The sequence below is a fragment of the Castor canadensis genome, chromosome 14, assembly GCF_047511655.1.
Source record: "Castor canadensis chromosome 14, mCasCan1.hap1v2, whole genome shotgun sequence".
In the NCBI taxonomy this organism is placed as follows: domain Eukaryota; kingdom Metazoa; phylum Chordata; class Mammalia; order Rodentia; family Castoridae; genus Castor; species Castor canadensis.
This window is the reverse complement of record NC_133399.1, coordinates 38,860,814-38,888,429: the sequence shown is the minus strand read 5'-3', so window position 1 is coordinate 38,888,429 and position 27,616 is coordinate 38,860,814. Positions and strand designations below refer to the sequence as shown.

At 56.3% G+C, this 27,616-nt stretch overlaps 1 protein-coding gene across 7 annotated transcripts in view; it reads right to left on the bottom strand.

The window, feature by feature from the left end:
* Positions 1–924: 924 nt before the first annotated feature.
* The window catches only part of Pip5k1c (phosphatidylinositol-4-phosphate 5-kinase type 1 gamma), a 47,653-nt gene continuing 20,961 nt past the window's right edge, over positions 925–27,616 (bottom strand). For 2 of the 7 annotated variants that reach the window (XM_074054283.1, XM_074054284.1), the window contains exons 2-19: positions 26,808–26,839; positions 24,849–24,941; positions 22,201–22,331; positions 20,614–20,731; positions 18,476–18,628; positions 17,285–17,584; positions 15,510–15,715; positions 13,742–13,825; positions 13,583–13,631; positions 12,079–12,163; positions 11,291–11,452; positions 10,600–10,738; positions 10,446–10,478; positions 10,036–10,140; positions 7,700–7,829; positions 6,471–6,548; positions 3,808–3,891; positions 925–3,572 (exon numbers count right to left, since the gene is read on the bottom strand). In XM_074054283.1, coding sequence (XP_073910384.1) covers positions 3,570–3,572; positions 3,808–3,891; positions 6,471–6,548; positions 7,700–7,829; positions 10,036–10,140; positions 10,446–10,478; positions 10,600–10,738; positions 11,291–11,452; positions 12,079–12,163; positions 13,583–13,631; positions 13,742–13,825; positions 15,510–15,715; positions 17,285–17,584; positions 18,476–18,628; positions 20,614–20,731; positions 22,201–22,331; positions 24,849–24,941; positions 26,808–26,839 — 1,985 coding nt within the window. In that variant the 3' untranslated portion in view covers positions 925–3,569. The remainder of the gene's footprint in view (positions 3,573–3,807; positions 3,892–6,470; positions 6,549–7,699; positions 7,830–10,035; positions 10,141–10,445; positions 10,479–10,599; positions 10,739–11,290; positions 11,453–12,078; positions 12,164–13,582; positions 13,632–13,741; positions 13,826–15,509; positions 15,716–17,284; positions 17,585–18,475; positions 18,629–20,613; positions 20,732–22,200; positions 22,332–24,848; positions 24,942–26,807; positions 26,840–27,616) is intronic. The other 5 variants (XM_074054285.1, XM_074054286.1, XM_074054288.1 and 2 more) reach the window with 3 other exon arrangements.

Genomic DNA, 27,616 nt, shown 5'->3' with positions numbered 1-27,616 from the left:
GCAAAGTAGGTGCTGTACCTCTTGAGTCACATCTCCATTTAGTCCATTTTGCGCTGGTTATTTTGGAGATGGGGGTCTCACGAACTATTTGCCTGGGCTGGCCTCAAATCTTGATCCTCCCCCTCAGCCTCTCAAGTAGCTAGGATTACAGGTGTGAGCCACAGGGCGCCTAACTTCTTGCCACTCTTGACGATGACCCTGCTTCGTCTTCCAGAGTGCACTCTGTCATTCAGTCTCACTGCTGATCTCTGGAGGTTAAAAAAAAAAAAAAAAGCAGATTCAAACCCTCCCACATGTCCACCTTATAACTGAGCCTACTGTTTTCCACGACAGCCTCTTCCAAACAAACTGGTTTTCCCAGGACTCGCTTATAGGCAGAGTCTTACCTTCAGGGCAGTTTCTCAAGCTAGGAGTTGGGAAGAAATATTTCCCCTTAAAGGGGTCCATCCATTCCTCCAGCTCAGCTGCTCTGGCTTGTGACTTTGGGAAGGTCTGCTGTTTTGAGCTGGGCTGCAGCATTGTCACAGGCTTTGACTTTCTGAACTAGATCCCACAGGAGACCATAGCTATACTACCCATACATATATATACATATTTTTTGGCAGTACTGCAGTTTGAACGTGGGCTACTTTAGCCACACTCTCACCCTTTCTTTTCCCTCTACATAAGGGCTCCCACATTTTCCCTGGCCAGCCTTGGACAGAGATCCTCCTACCTGGCTGGGATTACACTCACTACCACACCTTGCCCATGCATTTGGGACAGGGTGTTAGTTTGAGGCTGGCCCCAAACTCTGGGCTCAGCCAGTCCTACCAAGTGTCTGGCTGTGGCCTTATTCACACTTTTCATGAGTTTTTTTTCCACTCTGTGATTCAGTTGGTTCTCTAATCCCAGATCCTGGGATGCACCAGAGAGGCACACAGCTGATGTTTATACCCGATTTATTAGAGAGATCTGTTCAACGTAAAAAGAGATGTGATGGGGACAGCTGGGCAGGGGCCTGGGCTGCATACACATGTTTTCTGGGACCAGCAGTAGCTGGATTATTCGAGGTGCCCATTGTTCTGGGCTGGGGGACACGGCCTCCTCAAAGGTGCCAAGGGAAGCCGTGCTTCGGATTGTCACACACCAGGCCACAGGGGCTGAGGATGAGACCCCGGTGAGAGTTAAGACACACAAGGTTTGCACTTTTAAGAATTGGTTCGGCCATAAAAACGAGATTGGAGTGCGGCTGGGAGATGCGATTTTTAACCACCAGAGAAAAGGGTATGTGTGGGATGCCTGTCCTGGGGTGGGGACCAAAGACAGTATCATGGCAAGGGACCCCACGGGGATGGAAGTATTGCACTGAGCCAGGTGTGGGGTGGATGGGGACATGTCGAGATGGCATGGGAGGACACAGATGGAAGGAGACACATGAATGTTCCACTTTTGTCAGTTTCACAAAAAAATGCTTCAGTTCTTACAGTACAGGAATTTGGACACTGTCCCCGGCCAGAGCGGTAGCAGCCACTGGAGAGAGGAGCTGGGGGTGTGGGGAGGGAGTGCATCGTGAGGATATTTACAGTTTCTACGGAGGAGGGGGTCCAGGGCCTTCCTCCAGGGAGCTGAGGATGGGCGGGGTACAGTCCTTCAAAAAGAAACAAAGAAAGCGACACAAGATGGGTCTTGGAAGTGGTCTTCGGGGCTTCACACAAAATTGGAAATGTAATGACATCTATGGCATTTGCAAATCTCTCCTTGTGGACTCTGCCTCCACACCGAGGGGTCTGAGGGGTACCCCAGCCACTCCTCTTCTGCTTAGCGACCTGGACATGGACCTGCTGTCCACATGAGGGATTATGGGCTCTGAGCCACTTCTAGGAACCTCAGCTTGGCCCCTGGCAATCTGGGTGTGGTAATGACTTGGCTGTCTCTGTTAGTCATTCAGGTCCTGGACACCCCTTGTGACCTCTGCCCTGGTGTCCTTCCACATGTCCATTGGGTATCCTTCAGCAGGGCAGGCAGGCAGGTGCCAGTGTGTGAATCAGGGCTGACATAGAAGAGAGGATGCAGCTACGTCCAAACAGGGACTTGGATGGGCTTGTCTTCAGGTCCTTTGAGCCCAGGCAGCAGCAGGTCCCCTCCCCAGCTCAGACCTGGGGGGCTCCAGTGGAGTGCTGGCTGGCTCTGTGACAGGCTCTCTCTGCACAGTCCTGGTGGGACAGAGACCAGGAGGAGCCATGGCTTGGAGCTCACACAGGCTGGTGGGCTCAGCTCCCCTGGGGAGAGGGAAGGGTTTGGAGCAAAAGCCACACACACATCCTCGTGCCAGGGCCCATAAGTGGGGGATCCCAGAAATGGGAGGAGGGCTGGGGGTGGTCCTCATTACATCAACTCCAGGAATCCCAAAAGGGGGACGGGGACACAACTGCCTGGGGTGGTGATGACTTCAACTTGTGCCCTCTGACTACAGCAGGCCAGCCAGCTGCCAGACCTGACAAGTGGGGAAAAGTCTCTGTCCTTTCATCTACCAGGCACTGCCATCACTGAGCAGAGGGTGGCAGCCCTGGCCTCCAGGCAGTACCTCCAAGACCCAGGGTGTGTCCTCTAACTGGTTGGGACAGAGAGGCTCTGGGTGGCTATCACGGCTCACAGTAGCCTGATGTCACCTTGGCTATCTCCAGGATACAGCTCTCTGTAACCTAGAGCTAAGGTCCTGCCTCTCCATTTCAAGGTTGGACCAGGTTCTGCTCTGACCAAGTGGTCCACGATGGGTGTGAGGTCAAGTCCACCGCCCTGAGCTGCTGCCCCCACAGGGCCCTCCCAGTGCCAGGTCTGATTGTGACATGCTGGGCCTTCTTGCTCACAGGTCCCTCGGTCTTAGAAAGTCCCTCCTGGTGGCAAGAAATTAATGTGGAGAAGTCACAGCCACCTGGGGCCACCCCTGAGGATGCAGGTCTTGCCCAGAAGCCCCCAAACCTGAGCCAAATGAGGGAGTAGTTGTGTCCAGCCAGGAGCGGTTTGCCTTTGCACTCAAGTCTGGAATGACTTAAGTGTCAAGTCTGGGATGGTGAGAAGAGCCACCCATCCTGTCACCTCTGCAGGCTGCCAGGTGAGACTTGAGAGTGTAGGCTTTCTCAGGGCCACGGGGACCTGGTCCCCAAGGTGGCAGGGCACATGCAAGTACAGCAGAGAACCTTGAAGTCAGTTGAACGGAGTCTCTTGGTTCTTGGTTTTGTGTGTGTGTGTGTGTCTGGTTTGTCATTTTCCTAAAAAGCACCTGCGTGCTTCTGTCTCTGTGCAAAAAGTAAGGACCCAAAATAAATACACGGTGGGATGCTCCGCAGCTCCGCAGGTACCGCCTCACGAACCCAGGTAGTTGAAGGGATACCGCAGTCCTCAGGAGTTGTCGGAGGGGACAGGCTCGGCCTGCTGTCAGCATCCATCAGGGGAGGACGAGGACGAGGTCGGGCCAGGGATGGCCTGCAAGTCGCCAAGCTCTGGGCCTCAGCTGGGCAGACGGTGCCTCTGGGGAGCGGCCGGGGCGGAGGCGGGCGCTGGGCTCCGGGTTGGGAACTGCATAGAAATTACTGCAAAGGCGAGGGGAACAGGTAAGGGCGGGTGGGGGGCACGGCAAGGACCCCTTGCCACCCGCTGGGCCCCCCGGGGCCACTGGGCCCGGAGATGCCTATTCCGGGGCTACCTGGGTGTCCCTGGTCTGGGCCGCCTGTGCCCGCCCTCCCCGGCCTCGGTTTCCCCTCGGACTCGGGCCCCTGCTGGGCCAGGGTCTGGCCCCGGTGCGGGCGGCCATCCCGCCCCACTTACTGTGTCGCTCTCGCCGTCGGAGGCGGGCTGCGCCTGCGCGCTATAGTGAAGCGGGGAGTACACCCAGCTCCTCTCGTCGGTGGGCTGCGGGCGGGCGCGCGGGGTGGGCGGGGGTGCAGGAGGGCGGGGGCGAGGAGCGCAGAGACAGGCGGAGGCAGAAGGAGAGAGGAGAAAGTAAAAGAGGCGGAGCCCACGGGCGGGCGGCTCTCCGCACGCGCGCACCTCGCACGGCGCCCGCCCCGTCCCTGGCCCAGGCGCAAAGGCGGCGGCAGCAGTTAGTGCGGTCACGGTGCGGGCGGCTTGACGCAGGGGAAGGAGCGCGGGGAGGGGGGCGGGGGTCGGCGGGCGGGATGCGTTTGCAGCCTCCCCCTCCAACTACCCCCATCCTGCTCCTCCTCTCTTCCTTCAACGCCTCCCGTCAACTCCTCCCTCCCTTCCCGTCCCTCTCCAGCTGCTTTTCCTCCTCTCCATACGTCAGAGAGCTCTATCCTTATCCTAACCTCCACCCATCCTCCCATTCTGCCTGCCAGACAGACTCCAGGGAGCTTCATGGGGGGGGGTCCTGCTGAGTCAGGGAACCCCAATCTGTTTCACCATGATCCCTGTTTCTGATGACAGCCTGTGAAGACCTGAATACACAGCTGGTGCACCATACAGCCCTGCCGCCTGAGGCTGGCTGTCCAGCTAAGAACCTTCCGCCAAGAGGACGACACGCCAGGGGAGCAGGGACAGTGGTTAGGTTAGGGCTAGGCACTGCCCATTGAACTTTTCCCAGGTGTATCTGAGTGAGGGGTCCTGGGTGGATTCAAGTCTGGAGACTGAGTATGTAACCTAAACCACCCCCTCATCTGCTCCTAGGGGCGGCTATCTTGGGAGGGTCCTCTTCTCTCGCTCCCTCCTCCTCCCAGGGCCTCCCCATCAGCCCCCAGCCTTCCAGACTCCTTTGGGTGCCAAGTGGCCTGTGGACTTCTACCCAGGCCTGTCTCCTGCTCAGAGTCCCTAGCCATGTCCACCTGGGTGTCTCTGAACTGCATTCTAAGCTTGTTGCAGCCACAAAAAAAACAGCCCCTCTGTCCAGTCCCAACCATGCTGCCCTGGCCACGCTGCACCTCTTGCCTCTCTCACATCCATCCTCAGTATGGACCTGTCACTGACTGTCCTGGAGTCCCCTCCCAGCGGCCTGAAAGGCAGCCTGTGGGCTCCGTGCTTTCCAGGTGGGCCAGGCCTCACCTGCTGGGTTGCCATCCCCCACTTCAGCCACCTGAGGCTCCACCCAGAACATCCTACTCTGCGTCCTCTTGCAGTTGAGGCCCCAAGAGCCTCCCACCTGTGTGCCCAGGCTGGATAAATGGACAGCAGTGCATGCACTGTGGGAGCACAAAGGCACTGTGGGGTCAGTGCTGGGATCTCAGACCTCTGATGGCTCACAAAGGAACAAAACCTTTGAGGGTCCAGCCCAAGGCACCCTACACGGCTGTCCCACACTGATTTGTGGGGCTTGTCTGGGGCTCAGAAGCTCCAAAGACACCCTCTGTCCCCGGGAAAGAGGCTAGCGGCAGCCCTGCAGGCCACCATCAGAGCTGTCCTCTAGGAGGGGGCAGCCAGTACTGCCCCTGGGCAAGGACAACAGGACACTTTGAGATGTTAGGAAGGGAAGGTGAATCAGCTTTCCTGTCTTCCAGGAGCAGGGTGGACAGAGAAGGACCCCTTAGCCACCAGCTGACCTGTCAGGCTGGGCAGGCTAGGCAGTGGCTGAGATCCAGGACGTGGGTGACTGCATGTAGGTCAGGGTCAAGAGCGCATCCTATGAGTCCTTCAACCCTCCTGCTGGCTGTGGCCCTCTCCTTGCAGCCACCTGCCAGACTTTTGCTTCAGCTGGGCCCTACCAAGGCTCCCTTCCCTTTCCTGTGTCTCCAGCCAAACTGAGGTGTTTATCAAAGGCCTTCTTGAACAGCTCCCCTCTGCCCAGTCCCAGCCGCAGCACCCTGGGCAGCTCTGTGAGTATCTCAGGGTGCAGCTTCTCCGGTTCACTGCCTGCTGTCTGAGCTGGACACAACGTGGCCAGAAGGGCTAGGGAACTGGTCACCCCACGATGTCTGGCATACAGCCTGCCCAGTTTGCTGATGGGGTTGGAGGTGAAGGCAGCATTGAAAACAGACACTCTTGCTTCAAGTCTGTACCCTCTCCTGGCTGCTCTGGTGCTCTGCAGCTCTGGGTAAGTCACTCAGCCTCTCTGGGCCCTGTGCTTATTGTTCACGTGGCAGTAGTAGCCACTTACAGTTCTCCACCTATGACTTCTCCATCTGTGACATGTGTAGAGAGGCCCTGCAGTTCAGGGCTCAGCTCTGTGGCTGCTCTGCTGACCTGTGTGGCAAGTGTGGACAGTGAGATGAGTGTGGAGGCTGGCAGGCTGGGGTCAGGGCGACCCTGCCATGGCCACTGCCTCCTTCAACTTGGAGTTAAATGCGTTTTCATGTGACATGATGCACTCAGCCCAGTTCCCACCTGGGGCAGGTTGGCCGACCTCACCCAGTTGGTATTTTTCCAAAGTCCTTTGAGAAGAAAGGGGAGGCTGGGCACTGTCCTGGGCTAGGGAGTCTACTCTCTGTTGGCCCGAGGTGGGCAAGGCCCCTTCTCCCCAGTGGCCGGCTGCGGTCACTTACAGTGCCCAAGGAGCTCGGCGTGACGGCCCGCAGTCGGCGATGACGGGGAGAAAATATCCAGTATCTCCCATCGGCAAACTGGCGGGCAGCGGGCCGGGCGGGCAGAAGGAAGAGAGTGTACAGAGGATGAGGGCAAAGGAGTCAGGTAGGGAGAGGCGGAGAGACAGCGGGGTTGGCGGGCTGGGGGACAAGCTGGCTGAAGCAGGAGGTGGGGGTGTATGCAGGTGTCTGACAGGCCTGCTACCTGCTTTGCAGGAGGGACACAGGGCACACCCGGCAGGACACAGCCCCCCACACCATACACGGACTAGGAAACACACACATACACACCAAGGTCTGGGTGCAGGGTGACGAAGCAGGTTGGGGACAGAGCCCTGGCCCAGTCCTTTCCCCTTCAGGGCCAAGAGGGGACTCTGGGTCCCCCAGACATGGCTCAGAGACAAAGCAGGCTGTGTTAGTAAAGAAGAAGCGCTGGCCTTGGGCGGGGATGAGGCTGGGCCCCCAGGCTGACCCCTGGGCCCCTGAAGGATGACAATGCTCTGGGAATTGGAGGGGCTTTCTGGCCCTCCCTGTTGCAGTAGGGAGACTGACCCCTGAGGGGCTGCAGCTGTGGTGGCCCCAGGACTCATGGTTGGGGAGGGTCCTTAGACTGAACTTGCAGCCCTTCTAATGTGGGAGATGGGGTGGTGACCCCTAGCTTGAGGAGGGAGGTCCTTGGTCCCCAAGGCCAGGGTACACCCAGTTTCAATCAATGGAGCAGATAGCATGAGGCACTCCTGTCACTTGCCAGGTCCCCCTGCCCTCCTTGAGGACACCCCAGTGTCCTTGTCCACTACCTGCAGGGGACAGATTCCTGCCATTTCCCAACTGCCAGGGACCCAGGGCATGGGTCTCCCCACGGGCCCAGGGGGGCTGTGTGTTTGAGGTGTGGTGGCATGGCCAGGCAATGGTGATGTGGCCAGGGAGGGACATATGGGTGGCTCAGATCCTTGAAGAGTCTGGCCTAGGGGATGCAGGGCATGAGGTGGCCAGCCCTGGTGGTTGTGAATACAACTGAGTGTGCCAGTGTGCCAGGGCACGTATGCAAGTGGTTATGAAAGCCCTGAGTGTGAGTGCACGAGTGTCTACATGAGGGAGTGTGCAAGATGCATGGACTCCATGGGGTGCATCACAGGGCATGTGGAAGTTACACATGGGCTCCGAGGGGCAGGGGACCTCAGGGGACTTACAAAATAGATGTCAGTAGCAGGTGCATCCTCCTCATCTGAGGCCTGGCTGGCGGGCTCTGACGCCTGGCTGGCTGTGTCCACATCCACAGCAGCAGCAGCAGCAGATGCACCAGCTGGGGAAGCTTCCATCCTAGGTACAGGGGGCAGGCAGATGGGGTCCTGGGCAGTTCTGGGCAGCACCAACTTCCCTCTGTCTCAAGAACCACTTTATAGTGTCATAAATGAGACAAAAGACCCAGGCAACAGGTAGTGGACCTTAACATGTTCCATGTTACCAAAACAAAACAGTCATACCAGATGCTGTATTGAACACTGCTGCTGGCCAGCAGCCTCCTCACCCCAGGAGTCTGCTTCTCTCTAAGCCTCCGTTTCCTCATCTGAAAGCGGAGAAACACAGGACCTTCTCCCGTGGGGCCAGGACCCCTCTTCTCCTTTTCACAGCTCACTTACAACATGCCAGGACAGCTCCCAAAGCCTTTGTGAACGAGCACTGCCAGTTGCTGCTGACCCCATTTTGCAGATGAGAAAACTGAGGCTCAGAAAGAAGGCAAGAGCCAGGTGCCAGTGGCTCACCCTATAATCCTAGCTGCTTAGGAAGCAGAGATCAGGAGGATCGAGGTTCGAAGCTAGACTGTGCAGTTTGAGAAACCCTACCTTGAAAATACCTAACACAAGAAAAGGCTGGCGGAGTGGCTTAAGGTGTAGAATGCCTAGCTAGCAAGCATGAGGCCCTGAGTTCAAACCCCAGTACTGCCAAAAAGAAAGAAAAGGAAAAAAAAGAATAACTATTTAACTGGGCACCAGTGGCTCACCCTATAGTCCTAGTTCTCAGGAGGCAGAGATCAGGAGGATCACAGTTTGAAGCTAACCCAGGTAAATAGTTCCTTGAGACCCTATCTCGAAAACACCCTTCACCAAAAAAGGGCTGGTGGAATGGCTCAAGGTGTAGGCCCTGAGTTCAAACCTCAGTACTGCAAAAAAAAAAAAAAAAAGAAAGAAAAAGGAAAAAGGATGAACGTAAGGTCACAGCTGGGGCTAAGTGGTTGTGGCATAAAATTCATCTCATAAATGACAATGCTGAGGACTTGCTCTCCTGTCACGTTTGAAGTGGGTTTTTTCGAATGAGAATTTACACAGGCAGATTCAGTAAATGGCAAAAGACAGACGGGCAGAAATCTCCTGTGTGTGCACATGCGTGTGTAAAATGAACTCTCTGAACAGTAGAGCCTGGGAATCTGTGCCAAGAGTGCTCAGTAAAAATAAGTACAGAAAACAAACATTAGAGAGGCAAGAAGAATTCAATAACATCATGATAAAGAATTGCACACACCGACACATGAGAACCTGCTGAAGACACTGAGGAATTACTCAATGACGACAGCCAAAAAGCTGATGTAACAGACTTGGAGAGAACAGGATAGAAATTCTCCCCAGAAATAAATGCACATTTAAGAAGCAGATATTGGGCTGTGGGCTGGTGGCTCACACCTACAATCCCAGATACTTGGGTGGTTCACATTGGGAGGATTGCCAACCCAGGCAAGTAGTTACGAGACTCTATATCCAAAATAACCAGAGCAAAGTGGACTGGAGGTGTGGCTCAGGCTGTAGAGGACCTGCTTTGCAAGTGTAAAGCCCTGAGTTCAAACTCCAGTGCCACCAGAAAAGAGAAATAGGTTTTACTCTTGACCATAAAGACTAATGTATTAAAAAAAAAAATCTTAGCCAGGTGTGGTAGCGTACACATGTAATTCCAGCACTGAAGCTGAGGCAGGAGGATTGTGAGTTCCAGGCCAGCTTGAGTTAAACAGAGTCTGTCTTTTAAAAAAATTTTAAAAAGAGGGTGGCTCAGTGGTAGAGCCCTTGTCTACCATGTGCCAGGGCCTGGGTTCAGATCGCCAGCAGTGAAAAAAAGAGAAGGTTAATGCAAAAGGCACAGAATTTTAAAGGCTGCAGTCATTTTTTAATTCCTTAAGTCTTTGGGTCAGAGACTCCTAAATAATCCTCAGCCCAGGGTCGCCAGGTCCCCCTGGGGCCAGGTTGTTCTCTGCGGAGCGTCCTGGGCCCCTGAGGGCACTGAGCAGCATCCCTGGCCTCCACCCACTCCCTCCCAGGAGCTCCCCAGTTGTGAGAGTCACACAAGTCCCCAAACAGAGCCTAGTGTCCCTTGGGGCAGAGTAACACAGTTTGTTAAAAACCACTGCCTTAGATAAAAGATGAAATTAAAAGCAAAACCCCTTCTATCTGTACATCAGGAAGAAAAAGCCACATTGTTAGTGAGAAAAGCTGTGGCTTTTCCTGGTGCCCACCATTACCTCCTTGGAGCCTGCACTCACCCTGCATCGTCCTCCTTGGGGACCACAATCTCCACACTGCACGTGGGTTCCACCTGCACCGTTATCTGCTGCAGTTCCTCTTCCACATGGGGCTCCTCCTGGGGCCTGGAGGCCAGGGGAGCCAAGCTCAGTTTCCTGTTTCCTCCTCCCCACCCCCAGTCCTGGTGGAGCACCAGCTCAGACTGAGTTCTCTGGTTGTCATGTCAGGGGGCTGCCTCTGGGCCCAGCTGCACACCTGGGTCCCTCTGGGACCCTAATGTTTACGGGATGAGTGGATGGAGAACCCACAGGCTCAGAAGCGTGCCCACCCTCCTGGAGTAGCTGGGCATCGCTGTCCATTGTCTGAACGGAGGCTCCACACAGAGGGTCGGAACAGCGGGTTGCTGGGGGTGAAGGGGGGTGGGACTCACCGGCCATCCTGTCCGGAGGACTGGGTGCGTCGCCTGTAGAGATGGCAACAGGTGCGGGGCACACGGCCCCCGCCTCTGTTACAGCCAAGTTTGGAGACAGTGTGCCCCGCCCACCTGCTGCTTCCTCCTCTGCCCACCCACCTGCCTCACTCACCTGTACCGTGGCTGCTCCGAGGTCTCAGAGGGGGACCGCTCTGGGATGGAGAGGGAGGTGGACGACAGGGTCGTGGCGATGGAGGCGGTGGTAGCTTCTTCAAAAGAAGGTGGTGTGCAGGGCAAGAGGTCAGGCCGGCCTATGGGGAGAGGTAGGTGGGCACTTCGTGTGCTGGCGCCCCCTGGCTCTTACGCCTACCTGGTGGTACCACCCCCTGCTGGCCAAGCTTGGCATTTGCCCTCCCAATGGACGGGCACTCCCACCTGCCACCCAGCTTGTCTCCCTACGTGCCCTTTAAAAGGTCAGTATGGTTAAATTTTCCCTCCTGCACAAATGCTTCCACAGAACTTCTCAATGTTCTCAAAATACAAAACACCTCAAGGGCCACAGGGTCCTGCAGACCTACCCCTTTTCTGCCCTCACCTCCTCCTTCTCCCTCCACCTGTAGGTCAGGCTAGGTCCTGCCCAAGGTCCATCCTGCCTGGAATCCTTGACCCCCAGGGACCAGAAGATCTTCTGAAACATCAGTCCCAGCGCCATGCAGTGTGTCCTATGACGCCCCTGTACCTGATGGTGATGGTGATGGTGCTGTCTTCTATGCTTAGCGATCTCTGCAGCTGTTTCCCAGGGCCCAGTCCCACCAGCCCCCCACTGGCCCCTCTGTAGATTCTGCCCCAGGTTGGCCAATCACCTTCATCCTCTAGTGTGGGGTAGCTGCGGGCCCCCCGCAGGTCGTACTGCGCGTCTTCCCGCTCACTGGGGATCTGGCTGGCTGAGAAGGCAGCTGTGGGCCCCAGGGGCTTCACGGCCAGCAAGGCACCACGCCCCTTCTTGGACGGCGAGGACTTGAGGGCTGTGGAGGGAAGAAGTACGGTTGGTGTTTGGGTGGCCTGGGAGCCTCAAGGCTTCCCCAAGCAAGGGCCCCTATGTTCCAGCTTTGCCTTTACACAGAAGCCTGGCAGAACCCACATCCCCTGTCCTGCCTGGGGACCCTGTGCTCCTGGCTAATCTGCCTCTTGATGCTAGGGACGAAGGAAAGCCCTGCTCTGTCATGGGGAGGTGCCAGGGAAGCCTCATTCCTGCCACCCCACTCAGTCCGTAACAAGCCTCCTGGGCGACCGGGCACCACTGCCCCCAGGGCCTCCAGGAGTAAATAAATGGCAGAAGGAGTTGTTGCCTCTGCCTATAGACTGACCCACAGCCAAGACCCCCGCTATGGACGGAAAGCCCTGCATGTGGGTGTTGCAGCAGTGGCAGCACACTCTGCCCCTGCAGCTGGGTGACTCAGAAAGATGGCTGAGTCTCTCTGGGCCCCTGGGGTTTCGTCTGCAGCAACAGGGTCCACAGAGGCTCAGCCCCACGCGATACACCACTTTGCGTGTTCCGGGTCTGTCATTCTCCCACCCACCCTGGCTCCCTGATGCAGCCCTCTTCTCTCCTCCCGAGTCCCTCCCTCCCCAGCAGGCCTGGGTGGCTCACAGGAGTTCTTGCGAAAGACTGTGTTGCTCATGAACTTGAAGAAGCGCTCAGCATAGAAGCTGGGGCGGTGGACAGAGACTGTGTCCTGGAAGAGAAGGGGTGGGCAATGAGGGGGCATTAGCTGGGACTTTGCCCTCTGTGGGGATGTTTGTGGGCAGAAGTTGTGATGGGGGGGGTCCCTTCTGTGTAAAAAGTGCTGTGGCTTTTGGGAAGGGGACAGGGGCTCACTCAGAACCACATGGTCAGGATGAGATGGGAGGGAGATTTCTTCTTCACTATAACTTTTTGAACCATGTGAATGAAGTCACTATTCAAAGTACAAGAATGAACACCCCAGAAACCTGAGAGATGCAAAGTCTGGCCCCCATGCCTGCTTTGTAAATAAAGTTTTCTTGGCATGCAGCCACACCCCTTCCTGTATGTTTGGTCTCTGGTTGCTTTGCTATTTCCTGAGCAGCGTCCCTGGCAACCACCCACTCCATGCCAGGAGCAGCCCCAGCTCTGACAATGTTTTCCAACACTGCCCAGAGCCGAGCCCCGTTGAGACTCCCACTTTGACATAATGGACTCCAACAGGATTCTTCCCAAGTGTGATCACATGATTACATTTTGGCCAGAGGGACGTCAGCTGCACTGTGACAACATGATTTCCTTTGGGCAGTGGGATTTGGTCCAAGTTTGAGTTCAGGCTGACCTTGAACTCAGGATCCTCCTGCCTCAGCTTTCTGTGTGCTGAGCTGTGCACCAACCATGCCTGTCCACCCTGACCTTCTGGACATGTATTCTGGAAGTTTCTTCCCAGACTGTCATAAGGCTTTTTTGAGGGGGGGGTCTCCTTGTTGAATCTTGGATTTTATAGACTGTGGCCAGAGAGGCAGTCACTAGCACTTTAGTAAGAATCAGTCTGAAGCAGGGGCTCTGGGCAGAGAGCCGTCCACCCATCTAAGACCCCTTACATGGGCTATGGTCCTCACTCTGAGACTTGAGCCATGTGCTTGCAAGTCTGGACATGGGGTGTAAGGGGTCAGCCCAGGTCTTTCATTTATGTTTTTTTTTTTTTTTTTTGGTAGCACTGGGGTTTGAACTAAAGGCCTCACACTTACTAGGCCAGTGCTCTTACCGCTTGAGCCACTTTGCCAGCCCCCAGGTCTTTCATTTAAAGAAACACACACTAAAAGTGCATATGGGAAAAAAAAATGTGTGTGGTAACTGGGGTCAGCACTGAACTGTGCTGCCAAAACCCCTCCACACTGTGCATTTCTGGAATACTCTGACATTCTGGGTCAAGCTGTCCTTCCAACAGCGTGGAAGTCCCCTCCTCCAGGATGCCAGCCCATCCTCCTCTAGGAGGGCAGGGACCCCTGCGGGGCTCCTGTAGCTGCCTGTGCTTTCTCTGCACCCTTGGCTTGGAGCTGGTGACAAGGCTGTTCCTGCTGGGCTGGGCAGCAACCCCAGGAAGGTGCGCCATGCGTGCTGGGTGCCTGTGGACTGATGGTGGACTCACCCCATCGTGGACCAGCGCCTTCCAGGTGTGCTCCAGCTTCTTGATGAACCTGCAGCGGAAGGGTGGGGAGTTCAGCACACCTGGTGAGGTGGGCAGGCAGCCTGGGGAGGGGGCTGGGTGGGGCCAGGCTGGGGCAGGCGACTCCCCTCCCCCCAGCACCTGTAGGACTGCAGGATGTCAATGATGCCTATGTGCAGCAGCAGGCGCTCCCCACGCCCGTTCACGGCTGGGATCCCACCCATCCTGCGGAGAGAGCCAGGGCAGTGTCAAGGTCCTGCAGGGCCCAGGAGGCTCCAGAGCCAAGAATCCATCTGCTCCCACAGCAGCAGGTGGAGCAGGTCCCAGGCACCTGGAATCTCGTCCTGGTGGGCAACTGAGTGTGTCTTGGGCTTTGCTCAAGCTCAGAGCTGAAGACCGGAGGCTGCCCAGCTGTCCTGGCTATGAGTCCTGGGTACACGCACACACTCACACGCATGCCTGCACCCGCCTCCATGCATAAGTACACTTCCATGCCTGCACACACACACTCCCACAACAAACATGTCATGCCTGCACACACGCACTCCCACACCTCCAGGACTGTACACGCTCATAACACGCACAAACCTGTGTGAACACCTCCATGCTGTACACACACACACGCACACCTCCACACAATCCCCATGACTGTACACACTCACATGCACACACCTAATGCATGCACAGCCCCCACACACGCACACGCCCCTCCACACACATGCACGCACACTCTGTGTCTCTGAGGCTTGGGCACAGGCTGGGGTAGCAGTCACATCGCGTGGCATAGTGCACACACGTCCTGGCCAAGCACGGTTAGTGACAGCACACGAGGCAACAGTTCCCGGAAGTCACCTCGACTTCAGACCCCTGGCTTAGCCCAGCAGGCTCTGCTCACCACACACCAGGCACCCTGTGCTCACCTGCTGGCCCTGTGCAGACCCGACAGACGCCAAGCCAGTGTGAGGCAGGGGCAGCTGCATGGAGCGAGTCCCCTCACCTGCTCAGGGATACAGACTGGCTCCTCCTCTGCCCTTGGCAGTTGGTGGCCTAGTAGGAGTCAGCACGCGTTTCCCGGTGGGTCAAGCTGGGGGGTGGGTCACATCCCGATCCTATTCCCAGACACTGTTCCCCCAACCCTTGAGCCTTTAGCCCTTGACGGCAATCGGTACTCCACCTTCCTCCTCCAGGATCCAGGGCGGGAGTGTATACATGTGTTTTGTGTGCGTGTGTGTGAGCTAGGTGAGAAGTGAGCAGACGTTGCTGGGACAGGAGGACAGCCTTCATACTGACAGAAGGCTTGTCAATCTTAGCCCCAAGGGCACTGGACAATGTCTGGGTACGTGTGGCTGTCACTAGGCAGCTCAGCATGGAGTAGGTGGAGGCTTGGGATGCTATTCAGCACCTGCAGGGTCCAGGATGCTCCGCCCAGCGGATGCCCCAGGGTCCCCAGTGCCAAGGGGGTGACCCCTGGAGCATGTTTCAGCTTCTAAGGTGCTGCTCTGTGTCTTGCTGGCTGCAGATTTCCCAACGCTGCCCCTTCTATCAAATACCTCCCTTGTCCCCAGTCCCCTTCCAGCTGTCATCCCATGACACCTCACAGCTATGCTTTACATAGGGGGCTCTCTGTTGTTCATATGGATGGCCAGTGGGCTCAACCCACATACCTACTGACCTGCCCCACGTACCAGGGTCTGTAACTGCATCATGGCCTGGGAGGCAGGATGCCACAATCTCTAGGTCATGAAAGGAACCAGGGTGCAGAGGGACCTCTGTGCTCCACTTCTTTGCTCCCCTGTGGGCATCACTACCAGCTCTCTGGGCTGTTTGCCCCTTGGTTGGGGACAGTGGGCACTATCCTAGTTGGGCTAGGTGAGGACAACTCTGGGGGACCCCAGCCTTCCCCACCTACGTGTCGTCTGTCTCGATGGCCTCCCCACGGGCAGCCCCGCCCTGGATGGACTCCATGGCTGTGGAGTACAGTGCCTTCTGGCCCACGGGCCGCTTCTCATCAGAGGTGCTCTGGGCGCCCTCGGCCTGCCGCTCACGCTCCTGCTGGTCGATGTTATGGACGCCGAGCAGCAGGCTGTAGTCCATGATCTTGAAGCTCTCCAGTACCTGGCACAGGGGACTGGGTCAGGGATGGCTGAATGGCTGTCCTGGCTCACACATTGAGCCCCCCAATCCAGAGAGACCCAAGAACAGACAGCAGACCTCACTTGGGCCAGCTGCATTGGAGGGACTTAGTCCCATGGTCACACAGAAGCCCTGTCACCATCTTAAAGGACAGAGGGTTACAGTGGGAGCCAAGCCCAGGGTGTCGGCCCTGGAGCATGAGCACCTAATGTGGGATGAGGAACTACTTCCTGTGCCCTATCCTCTCCAGGGTTTACAGGTGAGGTGGCACTCCAGGCTTGAGCAGGGAAGCCCCTGCACGTGGACACCCAGGGTTTGGGGACAAGCCAGGGAAAACAGGGAGGCCCCTGGCCTGTGTGGAGGTGGAGGGAAGTCAGCAGGGAGAATGAAGGATGCAAACCCTGGCTTTGCTGAGGGCTGGGAGTGCCCTCCTTCGTCTGGACTGTAATGGGGACTTTGGAGCTGTCTCTGCTACAAGCACCATCTCTCCCTGGGCCTGCAGCAGCCTGATGGGTACTCAGCAGGACAAAGCTTGGGATCTCTGCCGCCATTGTGGATCTGCCTCTCTGGCTACCTTCAACTCTGGGTCAGATTCTTCCTGAGCTGTGCACGGCTACATCTCCACCTTGCTGTCTGGCTCATTCTGAGTCACCTTCCCCATGTCCCAAGATTCCAAGAACCACAGTCTGACAGGCAAATATCTCATGACCACAGCCAAAGTCAACCTCCCTATCACTGCCAATGATCCGTCAGACCTCCATTTGACCCAGACTAGTTAACTACACAGATTTCTTAACAATTTTTTTTTTTTGTGTGACAGGTTTGAACTCAAACTCAGGGCCAGGCACTTGCTAGGCAGATGCTCTACCACCTGCTTTTTTTTTTTTTTTTCTTTCCCTGTTTAAACCTGAAGGTTACGTCAGTACCTGACTCCTCAGGCACTGAGGAGGGCTCAAGGTGACTGTGCCTGTCTCCTTGTCATTCTGAGCAGCTATCCTAGGTAAATCCTTTTGTGTGTGTGGTTGGTCCTAGGATTTGAACCCAGGGCCTTGCACCTGTTAGGTAGGTGCTTTACCACTTCAGCCATGCCCCTAGCCCTTTCTGTTTGATTTTTGGGACAACTAGCTAGACCTGTGCTGTTGGGACTCCCCAAAGTCAGGGTCCCTCTGGCCTAGGACTCAGGCAACATGCACTGCACTGGGGGAGGCGGCTTGGCTGATATCACATGGCCGACCGAGAGCTGGGCACTTACTATTTTTTTCCCTGATGCACAGCCACGGTAGCCTCCATGAAGGATGTGACATGGGCCAAAGGCTGGCCAGGGTGGCTGCTCACTGTCACTACTGCCTGTGGAGTGGGGGTGGGGCTGCCCTGTGGTGGGCAAGGAAACAGGCAAGAGAGCCTGGGCAGCTAGCTGGGGGGCAGCAGCTTGCGGCCACAGCACCCTAAAGCTGGGCTGCGGGCTTTCGCAGGGACGGCCCCTGGCATGGTGGAGAAGCTGAGATGGCTTCCAGCCCTGCGTGGGCCGGGAGCTGTGGGGTGGGGCCTCACCAGGCAGTCGCGCTGCAGCGTCTTGACAAGGGCACTGAAGGTGTCGGCATCAAGCAGCAGCCCCTCAGGCATGTCCTGCATGAAGTCCAGGTCCTTGTAGGTGGGCATGCTCTTCTCCTTCTCCTTCTTGCTGGCCCGCCGCTTGTACGTGGAGCCCTTGAGGTCGAACTTGAGGTGCATCTTGACCATGCGTGGCAGCACGTTGTTCATGACCACCACGCGGATGTTTTTGCCTCCCGACTGCACGCAGTACAGCCCATAGAACTTCGGCAGCAGGGTCCGCGGGTTCTGGTTCAGGTTCTGCCAGGTGGTGGGGTGGCCGGGCCATCAGGCGGGGACACATGGCCACTCTGCCACCTCCCGCTTACCCCTGGGATCTCTGAAGAGCCCCCCACCCTGCTCTGCCCTCTACTGTACCCCAGGTTTACATGGGTTCTGAGGGCCAGGTCGTGGCCCATGAGGATTGGCCCACAGAACCAAAATACCAGCAATGGCTCTTGGCCACAGAAGGTTGCCAACCCCTGAACCAGGCAGCACACAGCAGAGAAAAGGTGTTGCAAAGGGGAAACTGAGTCCAGCACTGCCAGGAGGCAGTGCAGCAGTTCTGGGCCTCTTCCTGTGCCTGGAACCTTGGGGTCAGCAGGACCCAGTGAGAGAGGTCACCAGCAAGATGCCCACTGTAGGCTGGGCCACCTGAGTCCCGAGGGCTGGTGGCCAGGGGCTGACACCCTTCCTTGCATATTACAAGGGAGGGAGCACAGGAGGGAGGGCCAGGAGGCAGGAGGAGCCACTCTGCACCCTGAGCAATCGGTCTTTTGTGAGGCACCAGCTGGCAGCCCCTCCCATCCTCTCCTTGACTGAGTCAGCACCCGCTTGGCCCTCGGGGGTGCTGGGAAAGACACTGACCATGGGACATGATTTCTGAGATCTAGGACTCACAGAGGGTATTGGCAATAGGGCTAAGGTCCTCGCGCCTCTGCCCAGGGATGGCCACATGGGCCTGCAGCTGCAGGAGATGGCAAACACTGGTATGTTGGAGCACCCGCCGGACGGGGCCAGGCCATGGGGATCCTGTTTGCATGAGCCATGTGGACATTCCCTGCAGCTAACTGGAAAGTGAAGGCCGCTATGGGGAGGGTGCCTGGGGCCCCTTGGCCGTCCAGGCGGCCCTGGCCAGGTGGGGCCACGCACCATATAGTAGCCGGGCAGCAGCTTCTGCAGGAACTCAGCCTCCTTGTGCATGACTGTCTTGATAATGAACTCGTCGTCGCTGGTGACGTAGAAGAGTGAGCCGCTGGCACCAGGGTTGGACAGCTCGATCAGTGGCTCGTTGCACAAGGAGTACTGGAAGGCAGGGTGGGGCAGTGAGTGGCCTGGGCTGAGTGACACTAGCTTCTGCTGCCAGGCCACCTTGAAATTCTAAGAGTCAGTTCCATCTTACAGATGGGAACCAGAAGCTCAAAGAGGGGCGGTAACACGCCCTGGGTCACACAGTGAGGACTAGAGTCCAGGGAAAAACACTCTGGGGCCTGAATGCTGACCAGGTGGCCTCTGCTCTCTGACTAGTAACACCTGACAGTTTTGGGGTGCTGACGCTGAGCCGTGCTCTCAGCTTCCCTAGTAGCCATGTGGTTACCACATCAGCTCCGCTCAGTGGATCATGAGCAGACAATGGGTTGGGGGCACCAGGGATCAGACAGCTGGAGCACCTGCTTTTCTGCCCTCTCTTATTTCTTACCTGGGACCCTCATGTCACAGCTGGAACCCAAGTAGGCACTCTAGCCATGAGGTGGCTTCCAGGATGGGATTTCTGCACTAATGACAGCAGACAGAGAGCAAGAAGGGGCTGCATGTCTGATGCACCCACACCCAGGGCCCTGCTCTGATGCTCACTCCCCACTCTCTCCCTCACTTTCTCTCTTCCTCACTTTCTTTCCCACTGATCCTTAGGGTTCACCCTGGCAATCACTGCCTTGACTCCCCCACACGCTGGGGAGGATGCTGATGGTTGGGAGATGTGTGCAAGCAGCAGCCTTTGGCAGGTCTGGCCATCTGTCTGTCCTTTCTCCACCCACAGCCCCAAGCCACAAATATCCCCAGAAGACAAAGAAGCCCACGCCCAGCTCTGTAGCTCCCCCTGCAGGCAAAGGCCCTGTATCCCCAAATGGTCAGACAGCAGCACAGGGCAAGGAAGGGACCCGCTTAGGACTGTACTACGTCCCCATTTCTGAATTCCACTGAGGGCCACTAGGAGCCACTTCTCTACTGTCCCAAGTGAGGCCTAAGCAAAATAATCAGGTGACCCCACGTTTGCATCAGCTAAGGGTCCTTCTTGCCCCAAACCCCAGGAATGTCTGAGCCCCTTCTCACTGCCTGCAGAGCTTGTCAGAGCACTGAGAGGTATTTTCAAGGAGATGGGATAGAGAGAGGAAAAGTTGTGCTGGCTCCAGATGGCGGCTTGGGCACCTGCAGCAGGGTGCCACGGTTGGGAAGCTGGCCAAGTGGCATCCTTAGTTCTAGAGTCCTCAGGGATCCAATGACCCCACCTGGAGCACAAGCTGTTTCTCTCTGGAGGAACATGGCTTCAGGTAGGACATGGGCTTCCCAGAGCCTAGGGTGGACCAAATATGAGTGTGCAGATGAGGAACACCAAACCACAAGGAGCCAGCATAAAGTCAGCAGGACTGAGCTCCCACCCTCTGCTGTCCTGTGGATGACTGTCCTCCAATGCCTCTGTGTGGAAGGCTTGCCCACAGGTGGCATTAGAAACCTCTAAGGGGCAGAGCCTAACGGGGGAAAGTTAGGTCCGACTGCACTAGGCCAATGGGACACCAGCTAATGGGAGAAGGCCGTGCCCTTCTCTTTCCCTCCCTTCTCCTGCACTGATGGTGATGTGAGTGGCCTGCTCCACCACACGCTTGGGCCATGATGCACCTCCTCGCCACAGGCCCAAAGCTTGGAAAACTGTGAGCCCAAGTCAACCTCTTCTCTGTAAGGTGACAATCCCAGGCTTTTGCTAGAGTGATGGCAAGCTGACTACCACTGCCCCCCAGACTCAGATGCAGTCTGTCCAATAACCAGACACGCAACCTGTGGATAGAGCACTCTCCCTGGTGGGAAGTCATAAATGACCAGGAGGAAGATTTGGAGAATGAGTGTTCAGAAGTGGATTCTTTGCTGGGCAGGTCTCACTGGAGCCCCAGACTCAAGCTGTCCACGACACGGAGCATAGAGCCCAGCTGAGCTGCATCCAAACTCTAGCCTCAACACACTGGAGAGACCATACCCAGGCACTGTGTTACAGGGCAATAAATGACCAATGTGCTTACCAAATAATCGTCTGGCCGGATCCCAAAGAGCTCCCGGAAGTAGCGGAAGGCAACGGGTGCATAGGTCTTGAACCGGAAGTCCTGGAAGTGGTGGGCGGGGGTGAGGTTGCTGCCTTCACTGCAGAGGAGGACGCAGGGGGATGTCTGTGAGGGTGGTAGCTTTTGGGGGCACCTCTCCCCATCTGTCCCAACACTCAACTGTACAAATAACTCAGGGTTCCTGCTGGGATAAGGGCACTATGGCCGGCTTCGAGCTGAGCCCCAGTGACCACTCTTCCTTCTGTCATTAGTGAGGGAGCCCTCAGTGAGCACTGCCAAGAATAAGACAACACTGCCCAGCCTCTCTTGCAACTAGGTATGGTCATGCAGCTGCCACTCAGCTAATGAGATGCAAGCAGAGCAGAAATGATGTTATTTCCTGGTTGTGTTCTTTTCCTCCTTCCTGCTGCTGGAGTGGAGATGTGATGGCAGGAACTTGAGTAACCACCAAAGACTGTTAATTTCAGAAGCCTCACTGAGGATGGTGAAGCAGAGCAACTAAAAGGAACTTGCCCCCCTCTTACCCCCACCCAACACCATGGAGCCACCTAACCAACCATGGGTTGACTGCAGGTATTTACCTATTATTTTGTTTTACTGGGATTTGAACTCAGGGCCTCATGCTTGTTAGCTGGCGCTCTACGTTTGAGCCACACTGTTAGCCCTTTTGCTTTTAGATTGTTTTTCAGATTAGGTCTCCTGCTAACTCTGTCTGGGCCTGACCTTGGACCACGATCCTCCTTCCTCCATCTCTTGAGTAGCTGAAATTACAGGCATGGACCACCATGAGTTTTTAAATATTTTTTTAAGTGGAAAGTGGGAGAGTTTATTGAGATAGAGAAGTATAAAGTGGAGCTGGGCGCCAGTGCCTTGTGCCAGTAATCTTAGCTACCCAGGAGGCAGAGATCAGGACAATCATGATTGTGGTTCAAAGCCAGCCTGGGCGAATAGTTCATGAGACCCTATCTCGAAGAAACCCATCACAAAAAAGGGCTGGGGGAGTGGCTCAAGTGGTAGAGCACCTGCGTGACGCCCTGACTTCAAACTCAGTGTCACCAAAAAAATTAAAAAAGTGAATTTAAAAAAAAAATAAAAAATAAGTGTAAAGTGGGAGAACAGAGTCCCCAGAGTTGGGGGGAGGGTCCCAAGAGAGAGTGCCCCCCTTGCTTTGAGATAGGGTCTCATGCTCATCTTTGCCTGGGCTGCCTTCAAACTGTGACCCTCCTGGCTTCACCTCTCAAGTAACTGTGACCACAGGCCTGCCACCTCGCCTGGCTGCCTATGGCAATCTACAGGTGAGAGAAAAAGGAACTCCTATCCTTTTTCTTTCCCATTTTGTAAAAACTTGCTGTTATACTGACTGAGGCTTGATTCAGCAGTGAGGCAATACTGTGATTAATGGAGGATTGGAACCCAAAGCCACAGAGACACAGATGGGACCTAGTGCTGTTTTGGGTAGGTGCTCAGGGGAGGCTGCCGTTCTGTGTGGGGAGCACATTCATCTACTGGGCGAGGGCCTCTGCTGATGCTGCCAGGACCAGGGCCTACCTGGGGAAGAAGATGCTCTCCACAACATAGAAGTCCTGCATGAGTACGTCGCGCTCTGGCTTGGAGCTCAGGTTGCCTACAGTGTAGCCAATACCCAGCTGGATGGCGCCCTTCAGGGTGGACGAGGTGGTCTGCAGGAGAAACCAGTGGCATCAACACCTCAGGCTGCTCCCCGTACCCCTGGTGTGCTGGGCTGAAGCTGGAGCCCAGCATCTGCAAGGTGTTGCCTGAGGCCCTAGGGCGTGACCACTTTCCAGAATGGTGGCTTGCTCCGCTGCAGCCATGTAGGGCAGAGGCCCAGGCTGCAATGGGGAGGCCACCCTGCAGTCATACCACGAGGCAGGAGCCTGGCCTGATGTTCCCAGGCTCCAGAGCCTGTTTTCTAGCTAGGTTCCAGAAAGTTCTCTTGGTGGGGATCAATTTGCTGTCAGAGTTTTGTTTAAAACAGGGATAGTTTAAGAGTGATGTCTGGGGGGTGGAGGCAGGGGGGAGAAATGACCCAAGCCTTGTATGCACATATGAATAATAAAACAATTAAAAAAAAAAGAGTGATGTCTGAATTACTTTCATTCCCTACACCAGAATTTTTTTTTTTTTTTGGTGGTACTGGGCTTTGAACTCAGGGCCTTGTGCTTGCTAGGCAGGCACTCTACCACTTGAACCAGGCCCCCAGTTCTTCTTGTTCTAGTTATTTTTCAGATAAGTTCTCACATTTTTGCCCCAGGAAGGTCTGGGAACAGGCTCCTCATACTTACATCTCCTGCATGGATGGGCACAACACCACACCCAACTTATAACTGAGATGAGGTCTCACTACCTATTTTGCTCGGGGCTGGCCTTGAACCACAATCCTCCTGATCTCTGCCTCCCAAATAGATGGAATTACAGGTGTGAGCCCGGACCTGGCCCTTCTACCTGATTCCTAGGTGACTGTGTCATGTTGGGTGAGGAGCACTGTCTGTGCAGTGTTGAGTGTCCCTCCTGAGGCAGCTGTTACAGGTCGAGTCAGGGGCTTGGGCCAAGGCCTGCACGTTTTGAGCATATACTGTTTTATGACTGCTATGGTGGACATTACTGTCACTGTGTATTCTGAGCCCCGTGTTTACTTGAACCCTGGGAAGACTCAGTCCCTGGTCCGCAGCTCTGTGGTCACCATGCCAGGCAGCAGTTTTAGGCTTTGCCACCACAAGAGCAGACCTTCCTCTCTTGCTCAGGACATCCAAGCCACACTATGGAGGGCCCACCGGCCTGGATGCCCATCTGCCTCCCTCACATGCTATCTGCTGAGTCGATGCTGTCCAGACAAGAGCCCCTAGGTTGGCTGTAGAAAGATGTTCACCCCTGAGGTGCCCAGGACAAGCAACCAGAACCAAGAGACGATTCCATGTCACACCCACTCAGATGCTGGGGTCAGGACGGACGACAGTCAGTGTTGGGGACAGTGGGGGAAACGAATCCTTGCACACAGCTGGTCTGGAGGTGGCACGGCACAGCTGCCAGGAAAACAAGCTAGAAGTTTCTCACAGTGTTGAACACAGAGGCACCATATAACCCACAATTCCTCTCTTGGGTGTATGGCCAAAAGAAATACAAATACACATCTAAGCTAGGCGTGGTGGCCATGCCTGTTGTCCCAGCCCTTGGGAGGCTGAGACAGGAGGATCAGGAGTTCCAGGCCAGTCCAGGCTACACAGCAAGACCCTGCCTCACAAAACAAACAAACAAAAAATAAAAAACAACAACAATAAAAATCTGCCCAGAGATTTTTTTGGCTCAGTGGCGAGCACTTCCCTAGCATGTGTGAGGCCCTGGGTTCATCCCCAGCACCAAAACCGAACCAAAACTAAACCTAAAACACACATTCACACAGAAATTTGTACATAGATGTTCATGCCAGCATCACTGATGGACATTGAGCAGGAACTGCCTAAGTGGACATCAACAGATGAGAGGGCCCAGTGTGGCCCTCCACACACGGGAGCATCATGCAGCCAAGAACAGGACAGGGCTCTGAGCCCACATCACAACATGCAAGCACCTTCAGGACACCGTGCTCAGTGAGAAGCAGGTACAAAAAGCCCTACAGCCAGTGATTCCATTGTCAGGAAATGTCCAAAATAGGGGAAGTCACAGACAGGAAGTAGACTCATGGGTGATGGGGGCTGGGGATGGGATGACTGCTTTTGGGATGGGGCTTTCTCTTGGGTGACGGAATGTTCTGGAACCACAGAGGTTTTGCACACCTCTGAGAATGCACTAAAAAGCACTGGTCACACACTTTAACAGGGTGCATTCTGTGGCGTGTGAATTCTATTTCAGCAAAGCTGTTAAGTTTTTCTAAATACAGTCACAGCTAGGGTAGGGGCAGTGGCAGTAGGTCAGGTTTCAGAGTGTCCCGCCTGCTGTGTGAGGCCATGGTGGGTGAGCTGTAGCTGCTGGCTCTCAGGAGGGGGCACCAGGGGCTCAGGAGCCGAGGCACAGCCACAGTCACTGGTACCTTCACCAGAGCACCCGCCTCTGGCCCACATGCTGAGAGCCAGCTCCTGACCCAGTGGGTCCCATGTGTGTGTAGGGGGAGTGCAGCCAGGCCTGAAGATCCCTGGGAGCCCCACCCTGCCCATCCAGCTGGCCAAGTGCAGAAAAGGCACCTTCTTGTAGGTGGTCTCGCCAGATGCGTCCACGCCTCGGTGGCCCAACTTCTTCCCATGGCCAGGGCCTGGCTGTCCAGTCATTGACGGGGCCTGGGGAGGAGGAAGCAGGAGGTGTTAGGCCAGTGAAGACACCAGAGGCTCTGCAGTCCTGAGAGAGGGGCTTGGTCACCATGCCCAGATGGGATCCGGTGCTGTGTGTGGGGCCAGTGTGGTGATGCCAGAGTGAAGCAGAAGGTCTGTCACCTGCAGAGTCCCAGCAGGTGGGAAGTATCCAAAGTGGATGTCCACAGGGCTCACAGGAAAGCAGGGAGGTTGGCCGGTCCCAGTCCACCTGTCAGGGTGGAAGGGCCTTGCACCATAGCCACTGCATGACACTCTGTGGGGCTTTGCGGGCCCTGCAGGTGCTGAGCAGTGTTTCTGCCCTCCACCCACTCCATGCCAGGAGCTCCCCAGTTGTGATGACAATGTCCCAGGACATGGCCCAGGGTTTCTTAGGGGAACCTGGCTGGGCAGGCTGTGGGGGATGGCACGGACACCCCAGAAGATGAGGGGGGAGCTACTGACCACCCCCATACAAGTACACAGGCTGTCCCTCCTGGCGAGAAGAGGGACAGATGCCAACAGGAGACAAGGACCAAGGTTGCTATGTAGATGGGGGGTGGGGCCCCTGCTACCACTGACTTCCATGAAAAGCCCACTGTGTGCCAATTTGGGGAGCCCCTTGGGGAGGCCCCCCTACCCCCCTAGTCAGCTAGCTGCACTTCCCCTGTCCTCAGATGCCCTGGTTCCAGTCCCATCTGCTCCTCCATACAGGATTCTACTTGGTGGGTTCTAGCAGTTCTCAGCAGTGGCCACCAGGGGGCGGGATCCTCCTGGACCGCCACATCCATCCACCTCTACACCCCTGAAGCTGAGTGCGCCTCCCTCCTGCTGCCCCACTGGCCCTGAGGTTACCCAGGGACTGCTCCCTGTACAAGGGATGAGGAGAAGAATCCCCGGCCAGGTGGACAAGGCCCTCCCAGCTCAGTGTGGACACAGGAGGCCCAGAGAGATCCTGGGGTTGGTGGTGCTCCAAAGAGCAGATCAGATGGACACTGCCACCAGCTCCTGTGGAGTGGGTGTCAGGGATGCAGAGACCTGGCTCCTGATCTGGCCCCAACTGGGCCTCCCTGGCATCATCCTGGAAATGGGGCACAGATGCCCCACAGCAATTTCCAGCAGCGACCCAGAAACCACACAGCTCTGCTTCCCTCGGGTAGTGACTGTCCCCAAGCTGGGACAAGCAGCGCTGGTACCCACTGGGCTGACCCAGGGCTGCACACCGTTGGCAGTGAGTGACCCAGAAGCACTGTCAGGGCAGGGCCCCAGGAGGGGAGAAGATGGGGGAAGGGGTGGTAGGGACCACGTGCGTGTGTACACAGGGACACTAATCGTGCTCTTGGGTGGAGGACATGGGTCTGGCTGACCACCTTGATATCAAGTTCTTGGCTAGTGTCCTCCAGCAACATCCCCGGTGTCCTGCACCCACTTGGAGTGCGGGCTGTGCCCAGTTTCATCTGGGGTGACCCTGAAGGGCTGAGTTTTAGCGTGAAATCTGTGGCCCAGCCACCCTGGGCCACACATTCATTCCACCCAGCCTGCCAACGTGTTCTTCTGTCCCTCTAGGTCACCTCCACATCTGGGACCATTCGCAGTCCCCAAGACCGTTACAGAGCTCCCCCCGCAATTGCTGAATTCTGCCCCCACAACTGGAGGCCAGCAGGACGGATGGAGCATTTACCCTGCCTGACAACTCTCACTGCCCGGAGAGGCGCAGTGAATTGCTGGAGGACACACAGCAGCCAGAGATTCTCTTGGGCAGCTCAGATGACTTCTCCCTTCTCTGTCTTGTCACTGAGGCTGGTCAGGGTGGGGTCCCTGACCTTTTGCCCCCCCCCCCAACCCGACGACACTCACCTCAGTTGGGGCTGTCTTCTTCTGAGCCAGTTCTGTGAGAGAGAAGGAGAGGTTTCAGCCTGGAGATGCTCCATGGCTAGCCCGCACCACCAGGGCCACAGCCAGGGGTCCAGCCCAGCCTGTGCTCCCCTCCCTCACAGGCTCCATGAGCCAGCATGTGCAGAAGGTGCTGGAAGATGGCCTCTTACAGAACAATTCATGGCGTGCACCTGGGGTGTGGGGATGGGAGAGGAGAGAAGGCAGGAAACCGGGAACACAGAACTGGAACGTCCTAGACCTCGTGGAGGGGCCAGGAGCTGCAGCCCACGGCCGCTCCAGCAGCAGACTTGGTGGCCCCCAAGGCTGTGGGTCCTGCTGTGTGGCGCTGACCCCACCCGGTGGCCTGGTCCTGCGTCCTCTCACCCACCAGGCCCACGGGGGACACCTGGGCTGCTGATGCCCGGCCCACACTCTGCCCACAGTGTCCTCCTGGTGAGCAGGCAGGGGCCGCATGTCTTGGTGGCCCCAATACTGGCTGTCACGGTGCGGGCCTCCTCCCAGCCCAAGGCACGGGCAACATCTTCTGAATGAGCCGCCCCACGTTGGAGGAAATTGAGTTTAAAAATAGCCAAGGAAGGAGGACAGGCAGGCGTGCCACAGAGCCAAGCCATGCAGAACCCACATCTGCCAGGAGGGCCTGGGTGGGCGGGGACGCCGTGGGCATCCGACCAGGGTGACCTAGGATCTAAGGGTGACCTCTGTTATTCTGGCTCCCCACCAGTGAGGGCCAGGCAAGGATCCCTTGGCATTCAAGCCAAACTCTGCTACCC